At 36.9% G+C, this 25240-nt stretch overlaps 2 protein-coding genes across 22 annotated transcripts in view; both read right to left on the bottom strand.

The window, feature by feature from the left end:
• LOC127510861 (polymeric immunoglobulin receptor-like) overlaps window positions 1–25240 on the bottom strand; it is a 75380-nt gene that overhangs the window by 18806 nt on the left and 31334 nt on the right. For 6 of the 18 annotated variants that reach the window (XR_007929772.1, XM_051890953.1, XM_051890955.1 and 3 more), the window contains exons 1-4: window positions 2283–2486; window positions 1245–1559; window positions 654–992; window positions 407–523 (exon numbers count right to left, since the gene is read on the bottom strand). Coding sequence is in view for 17 of the 18 variants with exons in the window: in XM_051890953.1 (XP_051746913.1) it covers window positions 407–523; window positions 654–992; window positions 1245–1559; window positions 2283–2331 (820 nt within the window). In the remaining variant the exon portion in view is untranslated. Of the gene's footprint in view, window positions 1–406; window positions 524–653; window positions 993–1244; window positions 1560–2282; window positions 2527–25240 lie in introns of those variants that run through there. The other 12 variants (XM_051890959.1, XM_051890960.1, XM_051890958.1 and 9 more) reach the window with 7 other exon arrangements.
• Window positions 8372–25240, bottom strand: part of LOC127510859 (uncharacterized) — a 47647-nt gene continuing 30778 nt past the window's right edge. Inside the window, exons 2-5 of one of the 4 annotated variants that reach the window (XR_007929767.1) lie at window positions 14793–15110; window positions 14553–14664; window positions 14377–14453; window positions 9570–9670 (exon numbers count right to left, since the gene is read on the bottom strand). Coding sequence is in view for 1 of the 4 variants with exons in the window: in XM_051890949.1 (XP_051746909.1) it covers window positions 9566–9670; window positions 14377–14453 (182 nt within the window). In the remaining 3 variants the exon portion in view is untranslated. Of the gene's footprint in view, window positions 9671–14376; window positions 14454–14552; window positions 14665–14792; window positions 15111–25240 lie in introns of all 4 variants that reach the window. The other 3 variants (XM_051890949.1, XR_007929771.1, XR_007929770.1) reach the window with 3 other exon arrangements.

Below are 25240 nucleotides of genomic sequence, written 5' to 3'. Positions count from 1 at the left end.
CAGGAACATTCCTGTCAAAAAATGTAATCCAAACCATAACCCTACCCCTAAATCTAACCCTATAAGATACATTTAGGTAAATAACACTGATGTAGAAGCACCTAACCCTGGTTGTAGCCTAAACTTGACTGAAACTTGTCCCTCAAATCTGATTGGTTGATTGAAATGTTGTACTTGATGAAATCAGTGAAATCCATCCAGACAGTTCTAAAATATAAACACTTATAATAGGCTTACCATAGTGAATCAGGGTAAGACAGAAACACTTTTTGTAAGGGCTATATTGACCCATTATTTAAATTTTGTTAATTTTTATAAAAAAATAAAAAATTACATAGGGAACTTTTAAAAATGATGAAAGATAATGATAAAATATTGTAATTGTGGTATAATGAAAATGACTTACATTGAGGTGTGTGGTGTGGTTGTTGAGGTGGTTCAAGTTCTTGTGTTTGGTGTGAAGGTTGATGTGTTGATAAACTGATGGATGTATGGATGTGTGGTTTCTCTGTCCCGAGAGTAACTGTCAGTGATAATATAACAATGCAGACAGCATGTCATCCTACAAGTTTACCTCATTCCTCTACATATGTAGATTCTTCATAAAATCAATAGTAATGATGATCAAAGTAACATCAACAGAACAAAACTACCTTCAACACGGAGTCTGTAGGAGACTGTTTGAAGTCTGTAGGAGACTTTTTGAGACGACACAGAACAATAATAGTATCCTTCGTCCTCTGCGGTCAGTGCTGATATGTGTAGAGAGAGATTTCCTGGAGATGTTTGATTCAACAGTTTGACTCTGTTCTTGTGCCTCTCAGTCTTTTCATTTGGGTAAATTTCCTTAAAAGTGTTTTCTACAAAATACACCCATCGTATCTGTTCAGGTTTAGTCAGTAGTTCAGAGCATGAGCAGGGCAGAACCACAGACCCTCCTGCATATCCAGTCACCTCAATCGTTGCCTCTGTGTTCTGAACCAAATTACAGCCTAAAAAATATTTATACAAGAAAAAAGCCATTAATGACCTACATTGTAGTAAGAACACAAGTGAAACTCAAAGGTCAATGAATGTACAAAATTCTGTCACTGGTTCTCTGAATTTATTAGTTAATTATTATTTGAAAATGAAAAAAAAAAAAAGAAAAAAAATTGTAAAAAAGAACAATTGAATGTCTATTCCTGAGCTGTCAATCATGTCTAACAAGAGTGATTCATATTTCTAGAAGAAGCATCACTTACCCTTCACTGTTAAATGAATGGATTGAATGGATGTATATTGTTCAGTCACACACTTATAGTACCCTTCATCTTCCATTCTGAGGCCAGAAATGAGAAGAGACAGATTTTGTGGAGAACTTTGATTAAACAGCACACGTCTGCCGCTGTACTTCTCATCCTCAAATACTGGAATCCATCGTTCTCCATTGCCAAAAAACTGCCATGTGAATGTCTTGGCTGTAGACTGAGGATGAGCGCAGGAGCAGGGCAGCACCACTGAACCACCTGTGTAACCTGTTATTTCTATTATCTGCAGCTCATTTGAAAGAATACAGCCTGCAAACAAGAGAGCTTGTCAAAAACTTACAAATGGGCTTTACTGGAATATATAATAATCAGGAAAAAAGCTGAGAAGAGCCTTCAGGTTTCTGTTCATGAGCAGCACTTTATTGTGTTTATTAGATCTCACAGTAATTCTCTTTGAAGGAACTGGACATTTAATATCAACAACTTATTCTCTGAAGGATTTTTGATCAGAAACATGTAGTTTAATGCAATGTAAATTGTTAATATAAATTAACATGATTTTGAAAATGTTGTGAGGGCCTTCATTCAAACCTTAGTCACTTTTAATGAACATAGAAAGACAATGTTGTTTTATTTATTTCTCTTTCATTTGTGTACACAAATACAATTTTTATTTTCTGTATGCACTAAAAAGAAGAAGAAGAAGAAGCTGCCCTCCTGATTTATTATACAACAACCACAATGTCTGTTTCATCCTTTAGGAATTCAAAGACCATTTCAGTTTGAATATCTCTGCCATTGACAAATTAATTCAACGTTCTGCACGTGTGAACAGACACAGTCCTATCTTAGGAAAACTACAAAATACAATTTTCTTAAAAGATGCTTTATGCTGCTTTATTTTTTTTAAAGTTGTTTTTAGATGTTTTAATTTTTTAACTGATGTTTTAAATAAGTACAACCACTTGATACACTGATCTCAAACCAGTTCCTCATAAACTAAAAGATAAATCAATAAAAGTCTTAACTTACCTGTACTAAATTCAATCATAAAAAGGAAAAGATATAAATGGTCCCTCATGTCTGGTTCTCACTCACTAATGGCACGACTCTGTTTTGTGTGGGCTCTGTCTTTTTTTTTTTCTTTTTTTTTTTTAAGTTCCTGTTAGCTCTTTTCAGAAACTCCAACTTCCTGTTTCATGATACATCTCAGTGGTCTGAGTGAAGCAGATCAGTAGCTCTTGCGAATCTCACATCTTTATATATTACATTTGTGCAGTGTCATTTTGCACATGAAACCACACACGCCTTCACACACACACACAGTTGCTTCCTTAAAGGGAACCTGGTGTTAAAACTTATATGGCATAATATAACGTAAATGATGTCTCTTACTGAAATATGTAGTAGAAAACCCATTAAAGATTTACATTATTTTAAAGAAAATCCACGACATATTTGGACAATGGGGGGCGCCCTTTTGTTTAGGTCCACAGTGCGTTCTACGTCAAACGGTTGCTCTCACTGCTCTACTGACACTTCCCTGTTGCTATTTTTACCACAACACAACTCTGAATATAATATACGATGCCACATTGTGCAACGTTTGGTTGTAATTTCCAGTTGAAGGGCAACAAGAGAAGCGATGTAAGTCTTTAATGCTTTCTAGCGATAAGAGGAGAAAAGAATAGGAAGTTGTGAAGAATGTGGACGAATAAAACTTCCTAACTGTGTCTTTGTTCTCTCCACTTTAGCCCTGATCCCTTTGATACTTTTGCTCTGCATCTGTATGTTTTGGGGCAACAGTAATCTAGTAACACATACAGGTCTTAATATCTGCGAGGTTCTTTTTAAAACCAGATCGGCCTTTTCAATTCGAGCCAGAGCGCAAAATTAGTGAGGATAAAAACATCGAAGCTGTGCAATGACTCTGTGGCTATTTGAAATACTGTTGTAAAAATCGTCTGATCACCTGAATGCATTACACGCAGTTAAACGTGCTGAGAAGATGATACTGTTTATGCGATCACAGATATCTCGTGCATCACAGCACACGCAAGCTTTGAGGCAGTCTGTCTCAATCGAAATGTGTTATGGGCTGCCCTCGTCAGTCTCCACAACAGGTGCGGCATTTGGTTAAAGCATACACTTATATCCATCGCCAACTATAAGCTCTTTCAGCTGTGGTCTACTAAAAGCCTCAAAGTCATCAGAGCTTAAGTGGAGAAAACAAAGACACAGGTCTTTGGGAAGTTTTATTCGTCCACATTCTTCACAACTTCCAATTCTTTTCTCCTCTTATCGCTAGTAAAGCAGTAAAAACTTACATCGCTTCTCTTGTGGCTCATCGACTGAAAATTACACCCAAAAGCTGCACAATGTGGCATCGTATGTTATATTCAGAGTTGTGTTGTGGTAAAAATAGCAACGGGGTAGTGTCAGTAGCTCACCGAGAGCAACCATTTGACGTCATCGATATGGGACACACTGTGTACCTAAACAAAATGGGGCCCCCATTCTCCAAATATGTCATGGATTTTTTTAAGTAACGTAAATCTTTCATGGGTTTTCTACTACATATTTCAGTAAGAGACATCATTTACGTTATATTAAGCCATATAAGTCTAAACACCAGGGGTTCCCTTTAAAACATCACATCATGCAGCATTTACATAAATAAACACCTAGAATTAAAATATTACATAATTAAAAATCCCATTAATATTAAATCATGAATTTAAAACTCTTTTTGTAGTTCTATGACCCATTCATAGGAGCAAAATGCCACCCCTGCACGTGATAGTGGGACAATTGTGGCACTTTTATACTTTAATACTTTTTATTGTTGTTTTTACGCCTTATTTCATTTGAAAGCGTGCTCATAGGCGGCTTTTTTATACCAACACTTTGCTTTTGATAAAGCTATAGTTATATATTATGTCTCACTATTTTTTATTCAGTGCTTTCAAATTCTTTTTAACTTTTAAAAAAATAATAAAATAAATGAGTTTATAAAATAAAATGTCCTGTAAGCGCTCAGTAGAAACACCACAGACTATAAAAAAATATATATATGGACGACGCACCTTCACTCTCTTCTAGTGATGCTCCGATTGATCGGCCACCGATCATGATCGGCCGATATTGGCTAAAAATAGCTTGATCGGCGAAGCCCAAAAGCGCCGATCAAAAAAGCCGATCACGTGACGTAAATTACTCGCGCGACTTCTTCACACGTGCATGCACGGCGCACAGGTACACAACAGCAGAGCGGAGCTTGTCAGTGGCAACATGAGTTCTCCCGTCTGGAAGTTCTTCAAAGTGTCCGATAAAGACGTAAAGTTAGCCGTTTGCAATGTATGTCGTGATGAAATCCCTCGAGGTGGAAGCAAGCAACGTCATTTTAACACCACTAACATGATTAGGCATCTTAGAACACGCCATACAACTGAATATGCCGAGTGTGAGAAACTAAACCAGCCGAAGCCAACAACATCCCCATCCCTCAACCAGCCGACTGTGAGTGATGCATTTAAACGACGTGAACCATACAGCAGGGATAGTACGAGGTGGAAAGACATCACGTTCAGAATTATGGAAGTCATTTGCCTCGACGAACAACCTCTATCCGTTGTGGAGGATAAAGGGTTCCGTCGCCTGCTAAGCTGCCTTGATCCACGATACAACCCCCCAGGCAGGAAATACCTAACTGATGTGTGTCTCCCCACATTGTATCCCATTAAGCTGATCTGATGTGTGTTGGTCTGCCTAACCCCTCTTTGTTTGGAATAATTTTATGTTACTCTGCCTTATTTGGGAAAGATGGCCTACAGTAGCCTTAAGTCATCTCATTTTCTAAAATAAACACTTGGTGGTTCTTCAAGATCTTGACTCTAGCCTATTTCTACAGTTTTTTTTTTTTCTCAATACAGTTAATTTAGAGTTTGCACCATTTGTAGAAATGAAACTAACTCTGCTAGATTATAGATAAAAGATTCCCCTGCCATTCTGTGATCGGCAATCGGCAGATCATGATCTTGGTGATCGGTAATCGGCCCCAAAAATGCTGATCGGAGCATCTCTGCTCTCTTCAATTGTAGTAACTGAAGCCGCCAGTGTGCTAATGTGGTCCAACTTCTTGAGTCTCGAGTCTGTGCAGTAGTGAGCAGGAAGTGGAGCCAATAACAGTAACAATAAAGATAATAATGAACAACAATACAAAAAAAAAGCAAAAACAAAACACACAACTAGAGGCGGATACTTTCTTTGATGTTATATCTTTACACCAAATATTTCATACAGTTCAAAACATGAACCAAGAGTGAAAAGAAAAAAAAAAAGTAATACATTTAAACAATCCAATCAAACCAAAATACAAAATTATACATTGACTACTTTAAACCAACACAACATAATACACCATAAGAAAAAAAAAATAACCCAAAATAAAGCATAACACTTCAATCCAGCTCGAACACACACACACACACACACACACCACAAATTAACAATGTACTGGCTCAAACGACCACCAGGTGGCAGCAGAACAAGAGGCAACGGTCTTGTGTCTCCAAGACAAAGGATGTACAAACAATAGCGAACTGAAGGCATTCAAAGCAACACTCCGACGTCCCAAAACTGTTACAGGTATATTAGCCACAGCAAAGCAGCAGCTGGCAACTTCTGCAAAACAACAAATAAACATTTTCTTCTGCTTCTCCCTCCCCGCTTTTCTCCCCTCAAACATTTTAGAATATACATATAAGGCTAAAGAAAGTTTACCTTTCATGCGCACGACACTTACATACTAACAACGCCTGGACGCACACGACTAATCTAAAATTACATGAAACAATCACATTAATCCAAATACGAATTTTATTAATTTCCCCACAACCACCCATATTATAAATTTATAATTCCCTTTTGTCTAAAAGACTTAAAAAACGACAAACATACCTTTCTAGAAGAGTGAAGATACACGACCCACACAAACAGTTCACATCAGTGCAATGCCACGAGGAAACTGAGATCTCACCTGTGAATATATAATTAGGGTGATATCAGGTAAAATGGGCCGTTTAAGGTTTGGGGGTCCTAGCCCCTCTGGAATTTAGAGCCAAAGGATGACTGCAAAGGATTTCAATTGTTGTCATAGCTGTGCTTGACAAGTAACAGGTGATTTGATTGGTTTATGGTTGCTATGGTGGGCGGGGCAATAATTCAAATCAAGACTGCACCAGAAAGCTGCATGGTAAGTAGCCTGGCATACCACATCTAACTAAACTATTATAAGGATGATAAATCTATTAAAAAAAACAAACATGCACATAAAAAACTATGCATAATATCTGTCTTGATGGCATCCATCAGAAATAATGCTGTTAGTTTGGTATATGAACATATTTTTTTGGAAAAGTGATGTTTTTCTTGGCGGCCCAATTTACCTTAACCCACTGAGGTAAAATGGGCCACACGGTTTCAGCTAAAATGGGCCATCCTCTGTGTCACTCACAAACACACATACACATGTGTGTGAGGGTGTGTCCGTGTGTCTGTACGTCCGTGCATACACACCCGCGCGCGCACACACACTCACCATGATCCCCCATAATAATAGTGGTAGATATTTTATTTACATTGAGTATGGCAAACAAGAAGAGAGATGAAGTGATAGGAGGAGAAAAGATGAGAGAGGAGACAGGAAACGAGAGAACAGGTGAGGGGAAATGAGAGGTGACAGAAAGAGAGAAAAGAGAGGAGGAGCAAGGACCAGAGAGGAGAGGATACAAAGATAAAACAGGGAGGAAAAGGAAGGCCAAACAACTACAGTCTGTGGCAATCAACACAGCTGATGTTTCAAGAACTGTAGGGCCTAAATATATTTTATTACATAATTTCAACACAAAATTATCAAAAACAGTCATTATTAATCAAAAAAACACATGGAAAAGGCATATATGGTATTGTATTATTGTCCCAAGCGATTTACCAAAAAGTGGCCCAAATTTAGCTGATATCACCCTACGTGATTACCTGATGTCCCAACCCACCACACACTCCAACGCACCATTCTTAAAGGGGCCATGCTACTACATATAACAATATCTTCCGCACCAATGAACGATAACACTGTTCACTCTAAGCATGCGCTGCAGTTTTGTCATTTGCCACTTTAAATGCTGGAGCTCTTTAAAGCGTAATAGATTTTTCTTGGCTGTCATTGGCTTTATCGTTCATTAGCAGGAAAAAAAACGCTCTGAAACAGATTCCAACAATATTGTTTCTCTGTGCCGTTATCGATTTGTGGTGTTGACACTGCTATTCTTTAAAAAATTTTTCTTTAGAATGATATTTTTTAACTATGTGTTTATCTTTATCATTATAGTTCATACTTTTGGAAAAACATCATTCAGAGTAACAAACCATGGTCATTCAGTGTAATGGAAATATTTATGTAAAAATTAAACAATATACTTATTTTGACCTGTACTTATTAAAGTATATAAAAGAATGTGTGATCATATTAAATTTTATATTTTAAATGACTTTCAATTTATTACAAAAACTCCTTGTTGACAAATGTGTAAAACCCAGTGGTTTGCAGGATAGTGGAAAGATTTAAAAAATTACAATTAATAAGTATTTGATTGCTGCACTGTGATTAATATGTCATCACATCATTATTGTTTAAATATGCCTAACATGATTTTTTGATATTTGAATGACATTTTAGTGGATGTTTTCTTTAAATCATGCTAAAAAAAATGTATTATAGTCTTTATTTTGTGCTCAGAAAAATATAAAATTAAACAGGACACATTCTAATGTACTGGAAAAAAACTAAATTTAAAGCTGTATTACACTTTTATTTTTTTGATGTTTGAAACCCCCTATTCGTCTTTGACCCTTTCAACATTGATAATAGTAATAAATGTTTCTTGAGCAACAAAATCGGCATATTAGAATGATTTCTGAAGGATCATGTGACACTGAAGACTGGAGTAATGATGCTGAAAATACAGATTTGCCAATGCAGAAATAAATTGCATTTTAAAATATATTCATTTATTTTAAATTATAAAAATATTTCACAATATTACTGTTTTTACTGTATTTTGGATCAAATAAATGAAACCTTGGTGAGCAGAAGACACATACTTCAAAAACATTAAAAAAATCTTACCGTTCAAAAACTTTTGACTGGTCGTGTATATTCAAATATACTTAAAGAATAACGTTATTTAATGGTTTTGTAGTTTTTCAGTGTAAATGATTTAATTTGATATTCATTTATTGATTCTAATTTATTGAACAAATTTAAGAATTTGAAATAAAAGATGAAGCATTCATTTAAGATGATTAAGGAAAAATGGCCTTTATAAAGGAAAAAAATGCCCTTGTGGTAAATATCATTAATATACGGATTTAAATATGTAAAAGCTAATACAACACTGATGAGAATAATGCAGAATAAATTACATTTACACCAAAAAAAAAAAAAAAATCTCCAGACAAGTAACAAGCACAAGACAAGGCTTAATGTCGGGCCCTATATTTTTTATTATATTCTCTCCTGTATTTATTTATTTCTATATTTGATACCGACTCAGAAAATAAGAAAATGTTATTGTCATCAGATGTAGATTTGCACACTGCCAGCATCTAGATGACAAAACAAATCCCAATTTAACCGATGTTTATCACGCACATGCCAGCTCAATAAAAGTTACACAACCACTTTGTCACTCATTCCCATTAAACAAACTAATCATGAAGAATTATTGGACACTCATTTGTATTCCTTTTATAGTACACACCAAAAGAGCCTATTGATTATTATGTCCTTTTTGAACATTTAAGAAAAAAAAGTCTTTGGCATAGGAGAAGAATCTGATAATGTGACCATAATAAATTGAGGTGTAAAGAGTCCATCTGCTTCTTGGTAAAACAATTACATTTTTATGTACAACAAAACCAACTTCATAGTTTGATGAAAACACACACAAAGTGGCAGAAACAGATACATATTTTCCTTGTTTCTCCTTTTAACAGCAGGATTTCTCTATAAAATTATGACATAGTTTTTTTGTCTCACTTTACTATGCTTTCATCTTTGTGCCAACAGAGGTTCTTCGTCTGTTCCAGCATATCAACATCCAAACAGGAAAAGAGATTAAGACGCTTTCTAACAGAAATTACTGTAATAGCCAGACATGTTAATTAGAAGATCATCTCCCCATTTGCCCATGTACTGTATCATGCAAAATACATAAGCTCGATTACTAGAATAAACGCTGTGAATGTGAGTCCGTTCAGCATTGGTATTGACACTCAGTGAGCTCCACTGCGTCATTCTGTGTGTGATCAGGTGGGAATGCCGTTTCAACAAAGACTATAGTAGAACATGCCACTTCATCCTGGAGAAAGAGGAAAAGATTGTGTTCATACCAGAATTTACACTTGCATAGACAGCAGTGCATGTAACCAGTTGCAACTGCAGTTTTATTGTTTATTCTGTGGCAGAAACAAGCTTCCATAAATATTCTCAGCCAGGAAGTTTTAAACATTCTAACATCAGAATTTAACTTAAACGTCTTATATCTTCAAATAAACTTAAATTCTGCCACTCAGAATGAGGTGCTTTTTCAAAAACAAAAGAATAAAACCAGCTTATCCCGAGGGCTGTTCCATAAAACAAGATTAGAATACAAACCAGGCTTATTTTGGTTAGTCGGACTTGGGCCAGTTGCATAAACTTAGTCACTATATTAAGACTGTGTCTTAAGAACTAGTTTGACCAACTTGCAGTTAACCAAGGGGTAATCAATGTTATTTTTCCAATTCAAATTACACCAATCTACCTTTTTATGTAACGGACTTTAAAAAATTAGGACCACTCTTCAAGAAAAACATTAGTGTCTTAACTTTTAAGACTAGTCTAAGTGGTTCATGCAACTGGCCCCTTTATTGTCAGTGGATTCTGTTTCATAAAAAAAAATGTTTGTTTACGTTGTAATAAATATAAACAAACAATTGATATTATACAATATAATTGATCACATTTGTAGGTCTATCTTGTATCATTTATCATTGCAGCATTATTTCTATATATATATATATACACACACACACACACACACATGCAGTGCCTAAATATGTACAGGTGCTGGTCATATAATTAGAATATCATCAAAAAGTTCATTTTTTTATTATAAATTATTTTTAAAAATGAAACTTTCATATATTCTAGATTCCCTACATGTAAAGTAAAACATTTCAAAAGTTTTTTTTTTTAATTTTGATGATTAGAGCGTACAGCTCATGAAAGTCCAAAATCCAGTATTTCAAAATATTAGAATATTTCCTAAGATCAATCAAAAAATGGATTTGCAAAACAGAAAAGTTCAAGTTCTTTAAAGTATGTTCTTTTGTGCACTCAATACTTGATCGGCAGGACATATTACAGCAAATGACTTGCTCCTAGCACAAATTACAGCATCAGTGAAGTGTGGCATGGAAGTGATCAGCCTGTGGCACTGCTGAGGCACTATTGAGCCTTCAGATCATCTGTATATTGTTGGATCGACTGTTTCTCATCTTTCTCTTGAAAATATCCCATAGATTCAGGTCAGGCATATTGGCTGGCCAATAAAGCACAGTAATATCATGCTCAGCAAACCACTTGGAAGTGGTTCTTGCACTGTGGGCAGGTGCTAAAGTCCTGCTGGAAAAGGAAATCAGCATCTCCATAAAGCTTGTCAGCAGATAGAAGCATAAAGTGCTCCAAAATCTCCTGGAAGATGGCTGCATTGACTTTGCACTTGATAAAACACAATGGACCAACACCAGCAGACGTCACGCCCCCCCAAATCATTATTGACTTCAGAAACTTCACACTAGACTTCAAGCAGCTTGGATTCTGTGCCTCTCCAGTCTTCCTTCAGACTCTGGGACCATGATTTCAACATGAAATGCAAAATTTACTTTTATCTGAAAAGAGGACTTTCGACCACTGTTCACTGTCCAGTTCTTTTTCTCCTTAGCCCAGGTAAGATGCTTCTGACGTTGTCTCTGGTTCAGAAGTGGCTTGGTAGTCCTTTTCCTGAAGATGTCTGAGTGTGGTGACTCTTGATGCGCTGACTCCGGCTTCATTCTACTCATTGTGAAGCTCTCCCAAGTGTTTGAATTGGCTTTACTTGACAGTATTCTCAAGCTTGCGGTCATCCCTGTTGCTTGTGCACCTTTGCCTACCCAATTTCTTCCTTCCAGTCAACTTTGCATTTAATATGCTTTGATATACACTCTGTAAACAGCCACCCCATTCAGTAATGACCTTCTGTGACTTACTCTCTTTGTGGAGGGTGTCAATGATTGTCTCCTGGACCATTGCCAAGTCAGCAGTCTTCCCCATTAGTGTGGTTTCAAAGAACAAAAGATACCCGGAATTTATACTGTAGGGATGGTCATTTAATGAAACTCAAATGTAAATATTCTAATATTTTGAGATACTGGATTTTGGACTTTCATGAGCTGTACGCTCTAATCAACAAATTAAAAAAAAAAAAAAACTTTTGAAATGTTTTACTTTACATGTAGGGAATCTAGAATATATGAAAGTTTCATTTTTTAAAATAATTTACAATAAAAAAATGAACTTTTTCACGATATTCTAATTATATGACTAGCACCTGTATATCCACAGCATAACCTCTGAAACTTAAATTCAGCAATTTCTCTTTACTTAGAAGACATGTTAGGTTTCTTTAGAGATATAATGTTCCAGTAAGTCTGCTTAATCAATTACCAAAGATCCATGTCAAAATTATTCAGAAAAATAAGATTTTCTTATCAAGGTGATAAAATATTGTGTTGCAAAAATGAGTACACCCTCCGAAAAGTTACTAAATAAAACGAAATGAAAATTTTCTGGTGTAAGTTTACGGCAATGTTTGATCAACAGGTAAGTATGTTGAACCAAAACATTTAAACAGAAGTAATTTCTTGACAATTAAAAGTGTTAGATAGCCCACTGAATCATTCTTGGACTTAATGCTGACAACAATGGAAGCACTTGGGAGAGAACTGTCAGGAGACTTATTTCTTAGCACAGAAGAGGACAGTGGTACAAGAGGATTACCAAATCATTGTTTTAAGTGTGAAAATATAGCAAAAGTAACACAGAAATTCAAAAACAATGGACTTGTGACAAGGCCTCTGAAATAATCAGGCCTTCATTTTAAGCTTTCATTTAGTGATGAGGGATTTTTTTGCTAGACAAAGAGCAGGAGAAATACCAAGAAAGTGTCCCAGACCCAGCAAAAGCTGCAGAAATGACATGCATGGTTTTTGTCCACACTGGAACTACATTCACACACCACATGTGAAAGAGTCTCGCTCAAGCTCCTCTAAAGTCTCATAAAAAATCATCCCAATCCCTTCTTGTGTGGTCTACTTCTTCTTCACTGTTTTTGTTTGTTTCTTTTATTATTTTATGCAATCCAAAACTCTCTAACCTGCCACGTTCCATTTCTCTCCGTTCAAATCCTTTCTTCCTACTCTCCCAGAAAGCTGCCGTCATTTGCTGACGGAAAACAAGAAAATGGTTTGATGTGTTGCCAATGACACAGACGGTTTAATAATTAATATTAAATTATTAAATTTAACATAGCCCAATTCGATTTGCTCAGGAACAAGTAATAGATTAATAAAACCAAAGATTGCCCGTTTTATGTACCCAAAATGAATTATGAATTATATCTCATGTTTAACCACTATAAGAGTCAGCGGCAGATCCCAGAAGCACTGGCCGAGATGATGTTCTATGCGGGTACACAAGTACTGAACGGCCGCTGACAGCCTGGAGCTCACATCTCCGAAAACGTCTAAACAAATTGTAAAATAGGTGCTATAATTAAATAAGAGTCACATATTTCAGGTCTAAACAACTACATTCTCACCTAAACAACTATTAAAACTACGGTTCGTGGTACAACAAGTGTAGTATGTGTAGCCATGACAGCCGCTTCAAGCGGAGTGATACAAATGGTGAAAAATGTGTGTGTGTGTGTGTGTGTGTGTGTGTGTGTGTGTGTATAACCTACAGGTTTTCTTTTCTTACTGGCTGAATGTTTTGTGCCCAAGATTTAATTAGATTGTTTTAAAAATATATGAATACATTTCTCTCTGGTTTTGTTTGGCAGCTGTAGTACCTTTTATGGTTATTAGAAGAACATTAGAACATTAAAATCTAAAAAAAAAAAAAAAAAAAAGCTTTTATAGCAGCAGTTAAAATTACAAAATTAAAATGAATAATAACAAAAGCAGACTAAATTTTAATTGGTAAAATGAATCTGAGCTGAATAATTGGCCTACAGTAGGTCATATTAGCCTACATTTGATTTACCCCATTATAATAGTCCCTTTACAGTTAATATCCAACAAATCCAACAAATATTTTAGCAAACTGTATATTTTAGTCATAATTATTGTGCTCCTGTTCTATTGCGTTCCATCTGTTTGGTGCACATGCGAAATGGAAATATTTGCATGACTTTCTAACATTTACAGATGTAGAATATACCTGTGTAATGTAAGTTATGCACTGAGGAAAACACCATGTCTCAAACGCATAAAACAGCACAAAACATATGCTGTTTCCTATGGTGGATCGATTTGATCCATGATCGACCTCTAGGGCTGCTTAAGAAAAGTGTGCATGCGAAATTATCTTGACTAGCCTAACCTGGGTCAAAATAGCGGGATTGCATAAACTTCAATTACCTTTAATGAAACCGCTTTAGCCCCAACTTATTTAAGTTAAGTTCATTCAAGTCAGTAGTTGGTGTTTAATCCCCACTTTTCTTAGGGGCTTTTACATTACAATGTTTTCAACTAAAAAAAAAGGCAAAACTTATGCGTTTTGGCCATTCATTTACATGACAACAGCGTTTTGGTTGCTTGAAAATGCAAACTTTTGCATTTTTAACGAGAAGAATATCAAAGTGCAGTAAACTGTAAAAATAAGGAGACAGGCATGCGCATTTGGCAAAAAACAAGCAACCAGAATTTTGCTTGGGCCCATTGGGTGTCATTTACAATATACTGTAAGAATGTGTTTATGTACCTTTGCATATCTAGAAGATAATGCCAGAAATGGCAGAATCAGTGCTAAGGGAAACACTGCCACTAGAATGAAGAGATCTGTGGAGAAACATACAGGGTAGTTGACATGTTCATGGGAAAAATACATTATTGTAATCATCATTGTATAATGAAAAGCAAACCAAGCCTATGACTTACATTGAGGTGTGTGGTTGTTGAGGTGGTGGAAGTTCTTGTGTTTGGTGTGAAGGTTGATGTGTTGATAAACTGATGGATGTATGGATGTGTGGTTTCTCTGTCCCGAGAGTAACTGTCAGTGATAATATAACAATGCAAACAGCATGTCATCCTACAAGTTTACCTCATTCCTCTAAATATGTAGATTCTTCATAAAATCAATAGTAATGATGATCAAAGTAACATCAACAACAAAACTACCTTCAACATGAAGTCTGTAGAAGACTTTTTGAGACGAGACAGAACAATAATAGTCTCCTTCGTCCTCTGCGGTCAGTGCTGATATGTGTAGAGAGAGATTTCCTGGAGATGTTTGATTTAACAGTTTGACTCTGTTCTTGTGCCTCTCAGTCTTTTCATTTGGGTAAATTTCCTTAAAAGTGTTTTCTACAAAATACACCCATCGTATCTGTTCAGGTTTAGTCAGTAGTTCAGAGCATGAGCAGGGCAGAACCACAGACCCTCCTGCATATCCAGTCACCTCAATCGTTGCCTCTGTGTTCTGAACCAAATTACAGCCTAAAAAAATATTTATACAAGAAAAAAGCCATTAATGACCTACATTGTAGTAAGAACACAAGTGAAACTCAAAGGTCAATGAATGTACAATTTAAAGTCTGTCACTGGTTCTCTGAATTTCTTAGTTTATTTTTTTCATTCTGAAATAATAATTTTGTAAAGAACAATTGCATGTCTATTCCTGAGCTATCAATCATGTCTAACAAGAGCGATTTACTGGAATATATAATAATCAGGAAAAAAGCTGAGAAGAGCCTTCAGGTTTCTGTTCATGAGCAGCACTTTATTGTGTTTATTAGATCTCACAGTAATTCTCTTTGAAGGAACTGGACATATGGCATTTGGCATTTTAATATCAACAACTTATTCTCTGAAGGATTTTTGATCTGAAACTTGTAGTTTAATGTAATGTAAATTACGTTAATGTAAATTAACATGATTTTGAAAATGTTGTGAGGGCCTTCATTCAAACCTTAGCAACTTTTAATGAACATAGAAAGACAATGTTGCTCAAATCTCATCACATTCAGTTTTATTTTTATTAATTAATTTATTTTTCTTTCATTTGTGTACACAAATACAATTTTTAGTTTCTGTATGCATTATTTCACTATTTGAAAAAAGAAGAAGCTGCCCTCCTGATTTCATCCTTTAAGAATTCAAAGATTGAATATCTCTGCAACTGAGAAATTAATTCAACGTTCTGCACGTGTGAACAGACACAGTCCTATCTTAGAAAAACTACAAACTACAAATTTCTTAAAAGATGCTTTATTATGCTTTATTTTTATAAAATTGTTTTTAGATGTTTTAAACTGACATTTTAAATAACTACAACCACTTATTACACTGATCTCACACCAGTTCCTCATAAATTAAAAAATAAATAAATAAAAGTCTTAACTTACCAGTACTAAATTTAAACATAACAAGGAAAAGATATAAATGGTCCCTCATGTCTGGTTCTCACTCACTAATGGCACGACTCTGTTTTGTGTGGGCTCTGTCTTTTTTTTTCTTTCTTTTTTTTAGTTCCTGTTAGCTCTTTTCAGAAACTCCAACTTCCTGTTTCATGATACATCTCTGTATTTTTTTCCCCATATTTAAGCAATATTTAAGCAAATAATCAAACAGGACTATATTGGTGGTGTCAAATATTTTTTAAATAAATCATCAAATGAGTCATAAATAAAAAAAAACATCTAGTTTTAAAAGTTTAGACTGCTTTGTTAATATACTGCATGGCTTATTTATTTATAGTTATAGGTTGTGGTTGGCCTCATGTCTAAAACTAAAACAAGCCACAAACCTTCAGAAGAAACAAGAAGAGAAGCTCTGAAGACGAGACAGATGCTCACTCATCTAGGGCACACAGATGACCACAGTTATTTCTCCAGGTTCTCATGAAAATGCTTCTGACTTGCCCCTGTTTTGTTTTTTTTATTTATTATACTCTGTTTTATGAGCTTCATCTTTGTAATGTTTGCTGTGTAAAAAGCCTGAGTGAAGCAGATCAGTAGCTCTTGCGAATCTCTCATCTTTATATATTCTCACATTTGTGAGATCATTTTGCACATGAAACCACAAACGCCTTCTGAATATACAAAAGAATATGAATATGCAAGAACGTTGTGCAAGTTTATTGCAACAATGGCATTTGTTTCCAGGCGGACCATTAAAGAACGCAACACGCACGTCTCCTGGACATCCTGTAAAATATAACCAACCAGATGACGACTTCAAGTATCCTGAAGTGTTTTCAGTTAAGTGTGCCATACGCATCAGACGTTCAGCCAACGGTCCGTAGGGAGTGTGACGTCTGAGGCTGAAACTAATGCGAATGTAACATTAATCACTATAACCATACATAATTATTCTAGTTTGTATAATAACAAATATTTATGAATACTCAAATGCATGCATAAACTCCTCCATCGCAGAGCCGTTTAAAAACTCTTCCGAAGGCTCTGCTGATTCTGCTCCATCAATAGTTCTGACTGGTGAGGTGCTGCACAATGACAGTTGTGATTTTCATCTCCACTTCCTGCAAATTGATGTATCAATGCTCCCTTATTCCCTATTTTGTTTGCATCGCCCATCGAACTAAATATATTCGCTCCCTTTGGAATGGAATCACATTTAAGATGGTGAAATACCCTGTGAAGTCCACTTGGCAGTTTTAAAAAAAATTTTATTCAGTATACAAAAGTGATGTAAACGCTGGAGAAAATAATTTATTGTGAGTGTAATGTATGTTTTTGCTTTAATGTTTTATAATCTGATTACGCCTTTTTTTAATCAATTTGCATCAGTGTGAATCACTGAATGACCTAACATGTAACAAATAAATGCATGGAAATTAATTTGTGGATCCACAGTACACTAACAATATCTGTACAGGTTTATATAATTAGTTTGCAAGATATGCAATCTCTGAAGTTCTTATATAGATCATTAATAGTAGTGGCTGAAGTGTTCATGTAGTACTACTCCTTTATGTCTGTCGCTACATTTGCAACAAATAAGCCGCCGAAATGAACTAATCCAAATGAAGAAGTTGCTACCACATACTTCAGAGTATTACTGGCATAATAGTGACTGTACAATTCACTTCTTGAATCTAGATTTTAGCCTTCTGTAGTTAAAGTTTCTGTGCAGTCAATTATACAAGTAGTGTTTAGAAAAAAGCCTGTTGCAGAGTGGGCTTGATTGTTTCATGGGGCAGCCATGGAATAAAATCCTTGGTATGCTTGTACAAAACATGGTAATGCTTTAGATTGCAGCCCGGAAAGTACTGCGTAATTACAACGAATTTACAGCATAACTTTCGATAATTATCGTGTACCTATAAAGTAAGTATGTGTAAGTATAGGGGTAACAACCAGGAAAATAACAAATTATTTATACTGCAAGTATTTTAGAACTAAGGGGTACTATTATGACAGCAATCTTACGTTTGGGAGCAATTTAGCGAGAAAGTGCACTGATTAAAGGGATAGTTCACCCAAAAATGAAAATTTGATGTTTATCTGCTTACCCAAGATGTAGGTGACTTTGTTTCTTCAGTAGAACACAAATGATGATTTTTAACTCCAACTGTTGCGGTCTGTCAGTTGTATAATGCTTGTCAATGGGAACTCCATCTATAAGAGTCAAAAAAAACATGCACAGACAAATCCAAATTAAACCCTGCGGCTCGTGACGACACATTGATGTCCTAAGACACGAAACGATCGGTTTGTGCAAGAAACCGAACATTATTTATATCATTTTTCACTTCTAAAACACCACTATGTCCTGCTTTGCGCATCCGGTTGGTGAGGTCTGAAAACGCGTTCTGATGACGGAAGTGATGTCTCGCGCTTATACTTCAATGAGAACTTCTGTTCCAGGGTAAGTATGACATTGCGGGTCGTAAATTAAAGTGGTGCTTGTTACATGTAGTTACAGGGTAAGTAATAAAAAAACCCTGATATCACTGACTCCGAAACCTTTATTTGAAAAACAACTTAATTAAAAACATGTCTACAACACTTATTATTCATTTATTCATTTTTTTAAAATCAGCTTTTCATTTCAAATTCTAAAGTCCTGAGAGAAAGTAACACATTTTGTCCATTTTTTTGGTTGTTGTTGTTGTTTCTCTTGCTTGGCTTCATCCTCCTCTTGTATCTCAACTGATGAATCCTAAGAAGGAATCCCATTAAAAGACAGTACACAGTACACCCAGAAATTTTCTCATGGTTTAGGCTATTCATCTTTTCGCTTCCGACCAACTGTCACCAGCGCGTGCATTAGAGTCGACTTTGCGTTCGACGAAGCATATTGAAGCTTTCATGATGTTCTCGCGGGAGATTCATGTGAAACTCACGCGAGAACTGCTGTCTCTGTTTCTCATTATCATTATCTGTTATTCTGTGTATTTTGTTGTGAGCATTAATAAATAAATAAATTTTAAAAAAAACTGACGGCATCGGACATCCGCGTGACTTTCTCGGCACGCTTACATCACGCTTCAAGTTACGTCAAGCATGAACTCTCAACCCTGTAACTACATGAAACAAAAGTATATTTCCCCATGTATTAAAAAAAGATCGCAATAGTTCTTTCTACTTGCCTTGAAACAACTTAATCAGTGCGCTTTCTCACTAAATTGCTCCCAAACGTAAGATTGTTGTCTATCATAATACTATAAGTACCCCTTAGTTCTAAAATACTTACAGTATAAATAATTTGTTATTTTCCTGGTTGTTACCCCTTTATTCCCAAGACTTAACATATTGTTCCCCTATACTTAAATGTACTTACTTTATAGGTACAATATAATTATCAAAAGTTATGCTGTAAATTCGTTGTAATTACGCAGTACTTTGTAAAGTAATCTAAAGCGTTACCCAAAACATTTATCCAAAATTTCACTGTTTTGCTGACTTGACTATGTGAACTTTCAAAGTGTTTTACCAAGTCAGCAGTGACAAAGTTCTGTCTAAGTTTCATCAGTGTCATCAGGATTTGGTCTACAAAACCTTGCATGCAGCCTCAGGGACACAACCGGGATGAACCTGATGCTCTGGCTGTTGAAATCAGGCAGGTTCTGGTGAATCATCTGCTCAGGCCTCATTAGGTTGCCTAAAAAACACCCTTAAACGTTTACCTTTACCTTTATTTCTATTGTTGCGATTTGAAGAATAGAGTAAGAGCCATTTATGTTCTTTCAAATAATCCCTTTTTTTTTTTAAATTCTTGGACACGAATTATAACAAAAATAAATGGCCTAAAGTCAGCTGCCACTCTGCCAAATGAAAAGACAGTACAGATGTTACGTTTCTGTATCTTACCAGAAGATTTGTTGCATTACTAAAGGAGAGGCATGGCTTGAAACAACTTGTACATTTGCCATTAAAATGAACATAAAAACAATGGCCATATAGTATCTTTCTGGACCTAGCATCTGTGAACTTGCTGTAAGAATGTTTTACACGCACAAAAAAAAAAAAAGGTCTCCTCTCGTGCGTCCTCCCCACTGCGTCGCTGGTCGAGGCAATAATCACTTTCGTTTCGCTTTCAGATATCTCTTTTATAGATGCCATCAATGCTTTTACCTTTCTGGATGTAATTACCGAAATCAAAACAGTCTAAACTATATCCTCATGAAAACTCCAGTCAAGCCAGCTCACGCGTCAACCTGAGAGATCAGCCTCCTTACCTTAAAGCGTCAAATTTCTCGGTTTCTGAATGGACGGTTTGGCTTGATTGACAAACACTAACGTTCGGGCATGATTTATATACCATCGACCTGTCCTAAAACGTCAGCACGCTTTGATCGATTGTTTGGAGATCGCGTGTTTTTCCGTTCGAGAGCGGATTTCCTGTTCACATCCACGACAAAACAGTTGATTATTTACAAATGAAAGCTCACAGAACCATGAAAATGATCTCATTTGAAAGAAAATATCCTAAGCTAAAAGATGATATAGTGTGACTGATTGAAGCAGCCCTTATCAAAAGTGCGGGGGTCGAATTCTGTCTTTTCAAAACTGTGGGGGTCCTGACACCCCTGTCCCCCGTGTCAACAGCGCGCCTGCCCTTCTCCCTCATATCTGCTTCGAGGTCTTAATAAATTGTGGCATTTCTTTTGTTGTTTATAATCCAGTATTCTCATAATTCTTTTCTCTTTTATGAGTTTAAGAAAGAACTCTCTCATTTTCCATCACACGTGCCTATGACGTCATCATAGTGCGACCTGGAAGTATAAAAGGAGCGTCTAGAGAGTCAGTTAGTATCTTTTTGTCTTTCGGGAATGTTCTGTTTGATCGCGATTGTATCGAATCTGGTAAGGGAATCTTATTATGCCTTACAAACGTTTCAAGAGAGTGTGTTCATCCGTGTCCCAGGTTCTGACACTTTGATATACACATTTCTGGGTGTTTTCTGTCTGGGAAAAAAAAAAGAGGAGCGCGCATAGACAGTGCTTGAGGGCACTGTCTGTGTGTTTTCTGTTATTTACTGTGAGCGTCTCCCTATTGGGACGCTCCGTTCTCGTTTGGCACTCTTCTCGAGGGAAGAAGTGCCCGCATCTGCGCCTGGTGATTCTGGCCCCATTTGTGCTGAGGCAAAACGGCAGCTGCAATCATGGTGCTCGCAGGTGAGCTTGTTGGGAAGTTTGAGAGAGTTGTATTCTCTCTCAGCTCCCCCGGGGATGACGAGGATGAGTTGTTGCGCTCTTCTGGCTGCTGTATATGTGGAGCTGCTGGTGTTTGTAGGACGCGCTTCTGGCAGGCTGCGGCTGCCGCGAGGGCGCATTAAGAAAGGGGCCACATGCGGACGGCTCGACGAGCGGTTCCTTTCTGTCCATAAGCTCTGCAGCTCCCATAAGCTTTTCCATTTCTTCCTGATCTACCCTAAGTGATCATGTTATTAAAGCTTCTACACCACTAGACTAGCCTAGCTATCTATAATAGCCTAACAAATAAATAAATAAATAATGATTTCAGATTTGTGAAGACTTGTGTAATAAGGCTGTGCACCGCTCTCAACATCGCCCTTTCCACACCTGAAGAAAATGTCCATAGGGTGTTTTAAAAGGTAAAATGTATCAGAATTTGCTCTGTAACGGTGGATTCTGTCTTCCGTTTTAATGTTTACTGCTTGGCCCATTTATTTCCATTGTAAGTGCCTTACAATTTTTTTAAACTAAAGAACGAGTTGACATTTTTTCTGTGGTGATTGATATCATGCCACAAATGTTGCCGATAGAGTTCAACTTGTGCTGAATCCACAAAATGTCCCTTTAAATGTTATTTTTCCTCCACGAGCAACAACATCCTGTATCAACAGATGTAAAACTGAACAAATGCTTAAAACTTGTCAACTTAAATAAATTTAATGACACGTATAAAAACTCATGCACTCATGATAATGTTGACATTGGCTTGTTTTTGTTTTGTTGTTTAATAATATGAGCTGAGTTATCTATCTTTGTTAATTATTACTCACTCATAGGTTCAATCAATTTTACATTTACACTTTTGGCAGATGCTTTAATCCAAAACAAATTATATTACAATTTAATTTCAATTTTTTTGTACATCATCTTTTACAATGTACATTGTTACACAGCTTTACAGAACACAGAGAAGAAAATATAATAAAGAAAATAGTCTTTTAAAACACACCCAGGTGAAAAAAGTACACTTCTATAATGTACTTAAAGTGCTCTATTTTCGCACACTAATTTTGTACTTAATATACTAAAAATTAATCTTTAGTACTTAAGATAATCTTAAGAACATCTAAGTGTACTCAACCGTGCTATTTTGAGACACCATGAAATGTGAACTAAAATGTGTCTTTAATATACTATCTCTGTTTTAATACAGAGATAGTATATTAGTTACCACTTGTACAAACCCAATTCCAAAAAAGTTGGGACACTGTACAAATTGTGAATGAAAAAGGAATGCAACGATGTGGAAGTTTCAAATTTCAATATTTTATTCAGAATACAACATAGATGACATATCAAATGTTTAAACTGAGAAAATGTATAATTTTAAGGGAAAAATAAGTTGATTTTAAATTTCATGGCATCAACATCTCAAAAAAGTTGGGACAAGGCCATGTTTACCACTGTGTGGCATCCCCTCTTCTTTTTATAACAGTCTGCAAACGTCTGGGGACTGAGGAGACAAGTTGCTCAAGTTTAGGAATAGGAATGTTGTCCCATTCTTGTCTAATACAGGCTTCTAGTTGCTCAACTGTCTTAGGTCTTCTTTGTCGCATCTTCCTCTTTATGATGCGCCAATTGTTTTCTATGGGTGAAAGATCTGGACTGCAGGCTGGCCATTTCAGTACCCGGATCCTTCTTCTACGCAGCCATGATGTTGTAATTGATGCAGTATGTGGTCTGGCATTGTCATGTTGGAAAATGCAAGGTCTTCCCTGAAAGAGATGACGTCTGGATGGGAGCATATGTTGTTCTAGAACTTGGATATACTTTTCAGAATTGATGGTGCCTTTCCAGATGTGTAAGCTGCCCATGCCACACGCACTCATGCAACCCCATACCATCAGAGATGCAGGCTTCTGAACTGAGCACTGATAACAACTTGGGATGTCCTTGTCCTCTTTAGTCCGGAAGACATGGCGTCCCAGTTTTCCAAAAAGAACTTCACATTTTGATTCGTCTGACCACAGAACAGTTTTCCACTTTGCCACAGGCCATTTTAAATGAGCCTTGGCCCAGAGAAAACACCTGCGCTTCTGGATCATGTTTAGATATGGCTTCTTTTTTGACCTATAGAGTTTTAGCCGGCAACGGCGAATGGCACGGTGGATTGTGTTCACCGACAATGTTTTCTGGAAGTATTCCTGAGCCCATGTTGTGATTTCCATTACAGTAGCATTCCTGTATGTGATGCAGTGCCGTCTAAGGGCCTGAAGATCACAGGCATCCAGTATGGTTTTCCGGCCTTGACCCTTACGCACAGAGATTGTTCCAGATTCTCTGAATCTTTGGATGATATTATGCACTGTAGATGATGATAACTTCAAACTCTGAGAAACTCCTTTCTGATATTGCTCCACTATTTTTCACCGCAGCATTGGGGGAATTGGTGATCCTCTGCCCATCTTGACTTCTGAGAGACACTGCCACTCTGAGAGGCTCTTTTTATACCCAATCATGTTGCCTGTCCCAACTTTTTTGGAATATGTAGCTCTCATGAATTCCAAAATGAGCCAATATTTGGCATGACATTTCAAAATGTCTCACTTTAAACATTTGATATGTTATCTATATTCTATTGTGAATAAAATATAAGTTTAAGAGATTTGTAAATTATTGCATTCCTTTTTTATTCACAATTTGTACAGTGTCCCAACTTTTTTGGAATCAGGTTTGTAGTAAGAATTTTTAGTATATTAAATACAAAATTAGTGTGCGAAAATAGAGCACTTTAAGTACATTATAGAAATGTACTTTTTTTCACCTGGCCAGGCAGCTAAAGTGCCAAGGAAAATCCTTAAGAGTTTTACGAAATGAATCATTTTTCAAATTTCCATCTTGAGTTATTGTGGTCAGCATTAGCTATGTAAATAAATGTGTGCACATATCCTTTGTTGGAAGTTCATTGATGCAATGAGTTTATCATGGTGTATGGTAAGCATTTATCTTGATAAAGACTGGAAAGATTGGTTTTTAAAGGCTGGTTCTGTGAAAGTTTTCTGTTCCCTTTCAGTCAGTCACGTTCGACGTACGTCAGTAGTGACCGACGAATTGGGATATCGCTAGAGATCTGCTTCAAGTAAACTTACAACAAGCCAATGGAATTGGCGTGCGATATTTGCATAATGCGCACCGCCCCCGCCAGGTGGTATAAATAGGGGAGCAGATGTCATTGCACTCTGTCTTTCGCTTCAGAGCCAACTGTGGTGTTCCTGCCTTGGTTGTCAGCTATTTTGACTTGGAGTTAAACTCACAAAGCCTGGAAGAGATTTTCAGCGGTCTTGTGTTGGTGTGACGGCACTTTACAGCGAGGTCGCGAGCTGCAGAGGAGCCTGAGCTGTGTGCTCTCAACTGCTGTTTTTACAGCATATTTCCAAACACTCACCTGTCTTTGACGGTTGCAATTTGGGCCGGTTCCCTGCTTTGTGATCGGGGAGTGGTGTACCCGATCACATCGCGACTGATCCCTGTGTGCTTCGGCACAAGCTCAGAGCTGATTCCCCTTCTAAAACAGCTTTACAGACGAACCCTGCGTCTTTTTCAAGACGTCATTTCGTCTGTGCGTTACTGGATGCGGTCGTTCCCTGGTCCCCGATGATGGTCACAATCGCTACATCACATGTCTGGGCGTTCAGTATGCTGAAGCAGCTTTTGTGGATAGTTCATGTTCTCATTGTGGGAACATGACTATCTCAGTGTTGAGATCGAGACTCTCGTTCCTTGGTTCTCAGGGAGCGGGGGTCCCCTCCCCTATGCCCCGTTCCGCCGTTCTCTCTGGCTTCGGCCGGGGTGATGGTGCGTCGGCGTGTAGGCAGGGTGATTTGAGGATTACGGTCAGGGCTTCCCCGCCGAGCTCCACTCCGCGGCCCCGTCCCCTCTACAACACTGCAGCCCGTCGTGCTGC

The sequence above is a fragment of the Ctenopharyngodon idella genome, chromosome 4 (genome assembly GCF_019924925.1).
Source record: "Ctenopharyngodon idella isolate HZGC_01 chromosome 4, HZGC01, whole genome shotgun sequence".
NCBI classification, from domain to species: Eukaryota; Metazoa; Chordata; class Actinopteri; order Cypriniformes; family Xenocyprididae; genus Ctenopharyngodon; species Ctenopharyngodon idella.
Note: the sequence above shows the minus strand (reverse complement) of the source record. Positions and strands in the feature narration are given on the sequence as shown.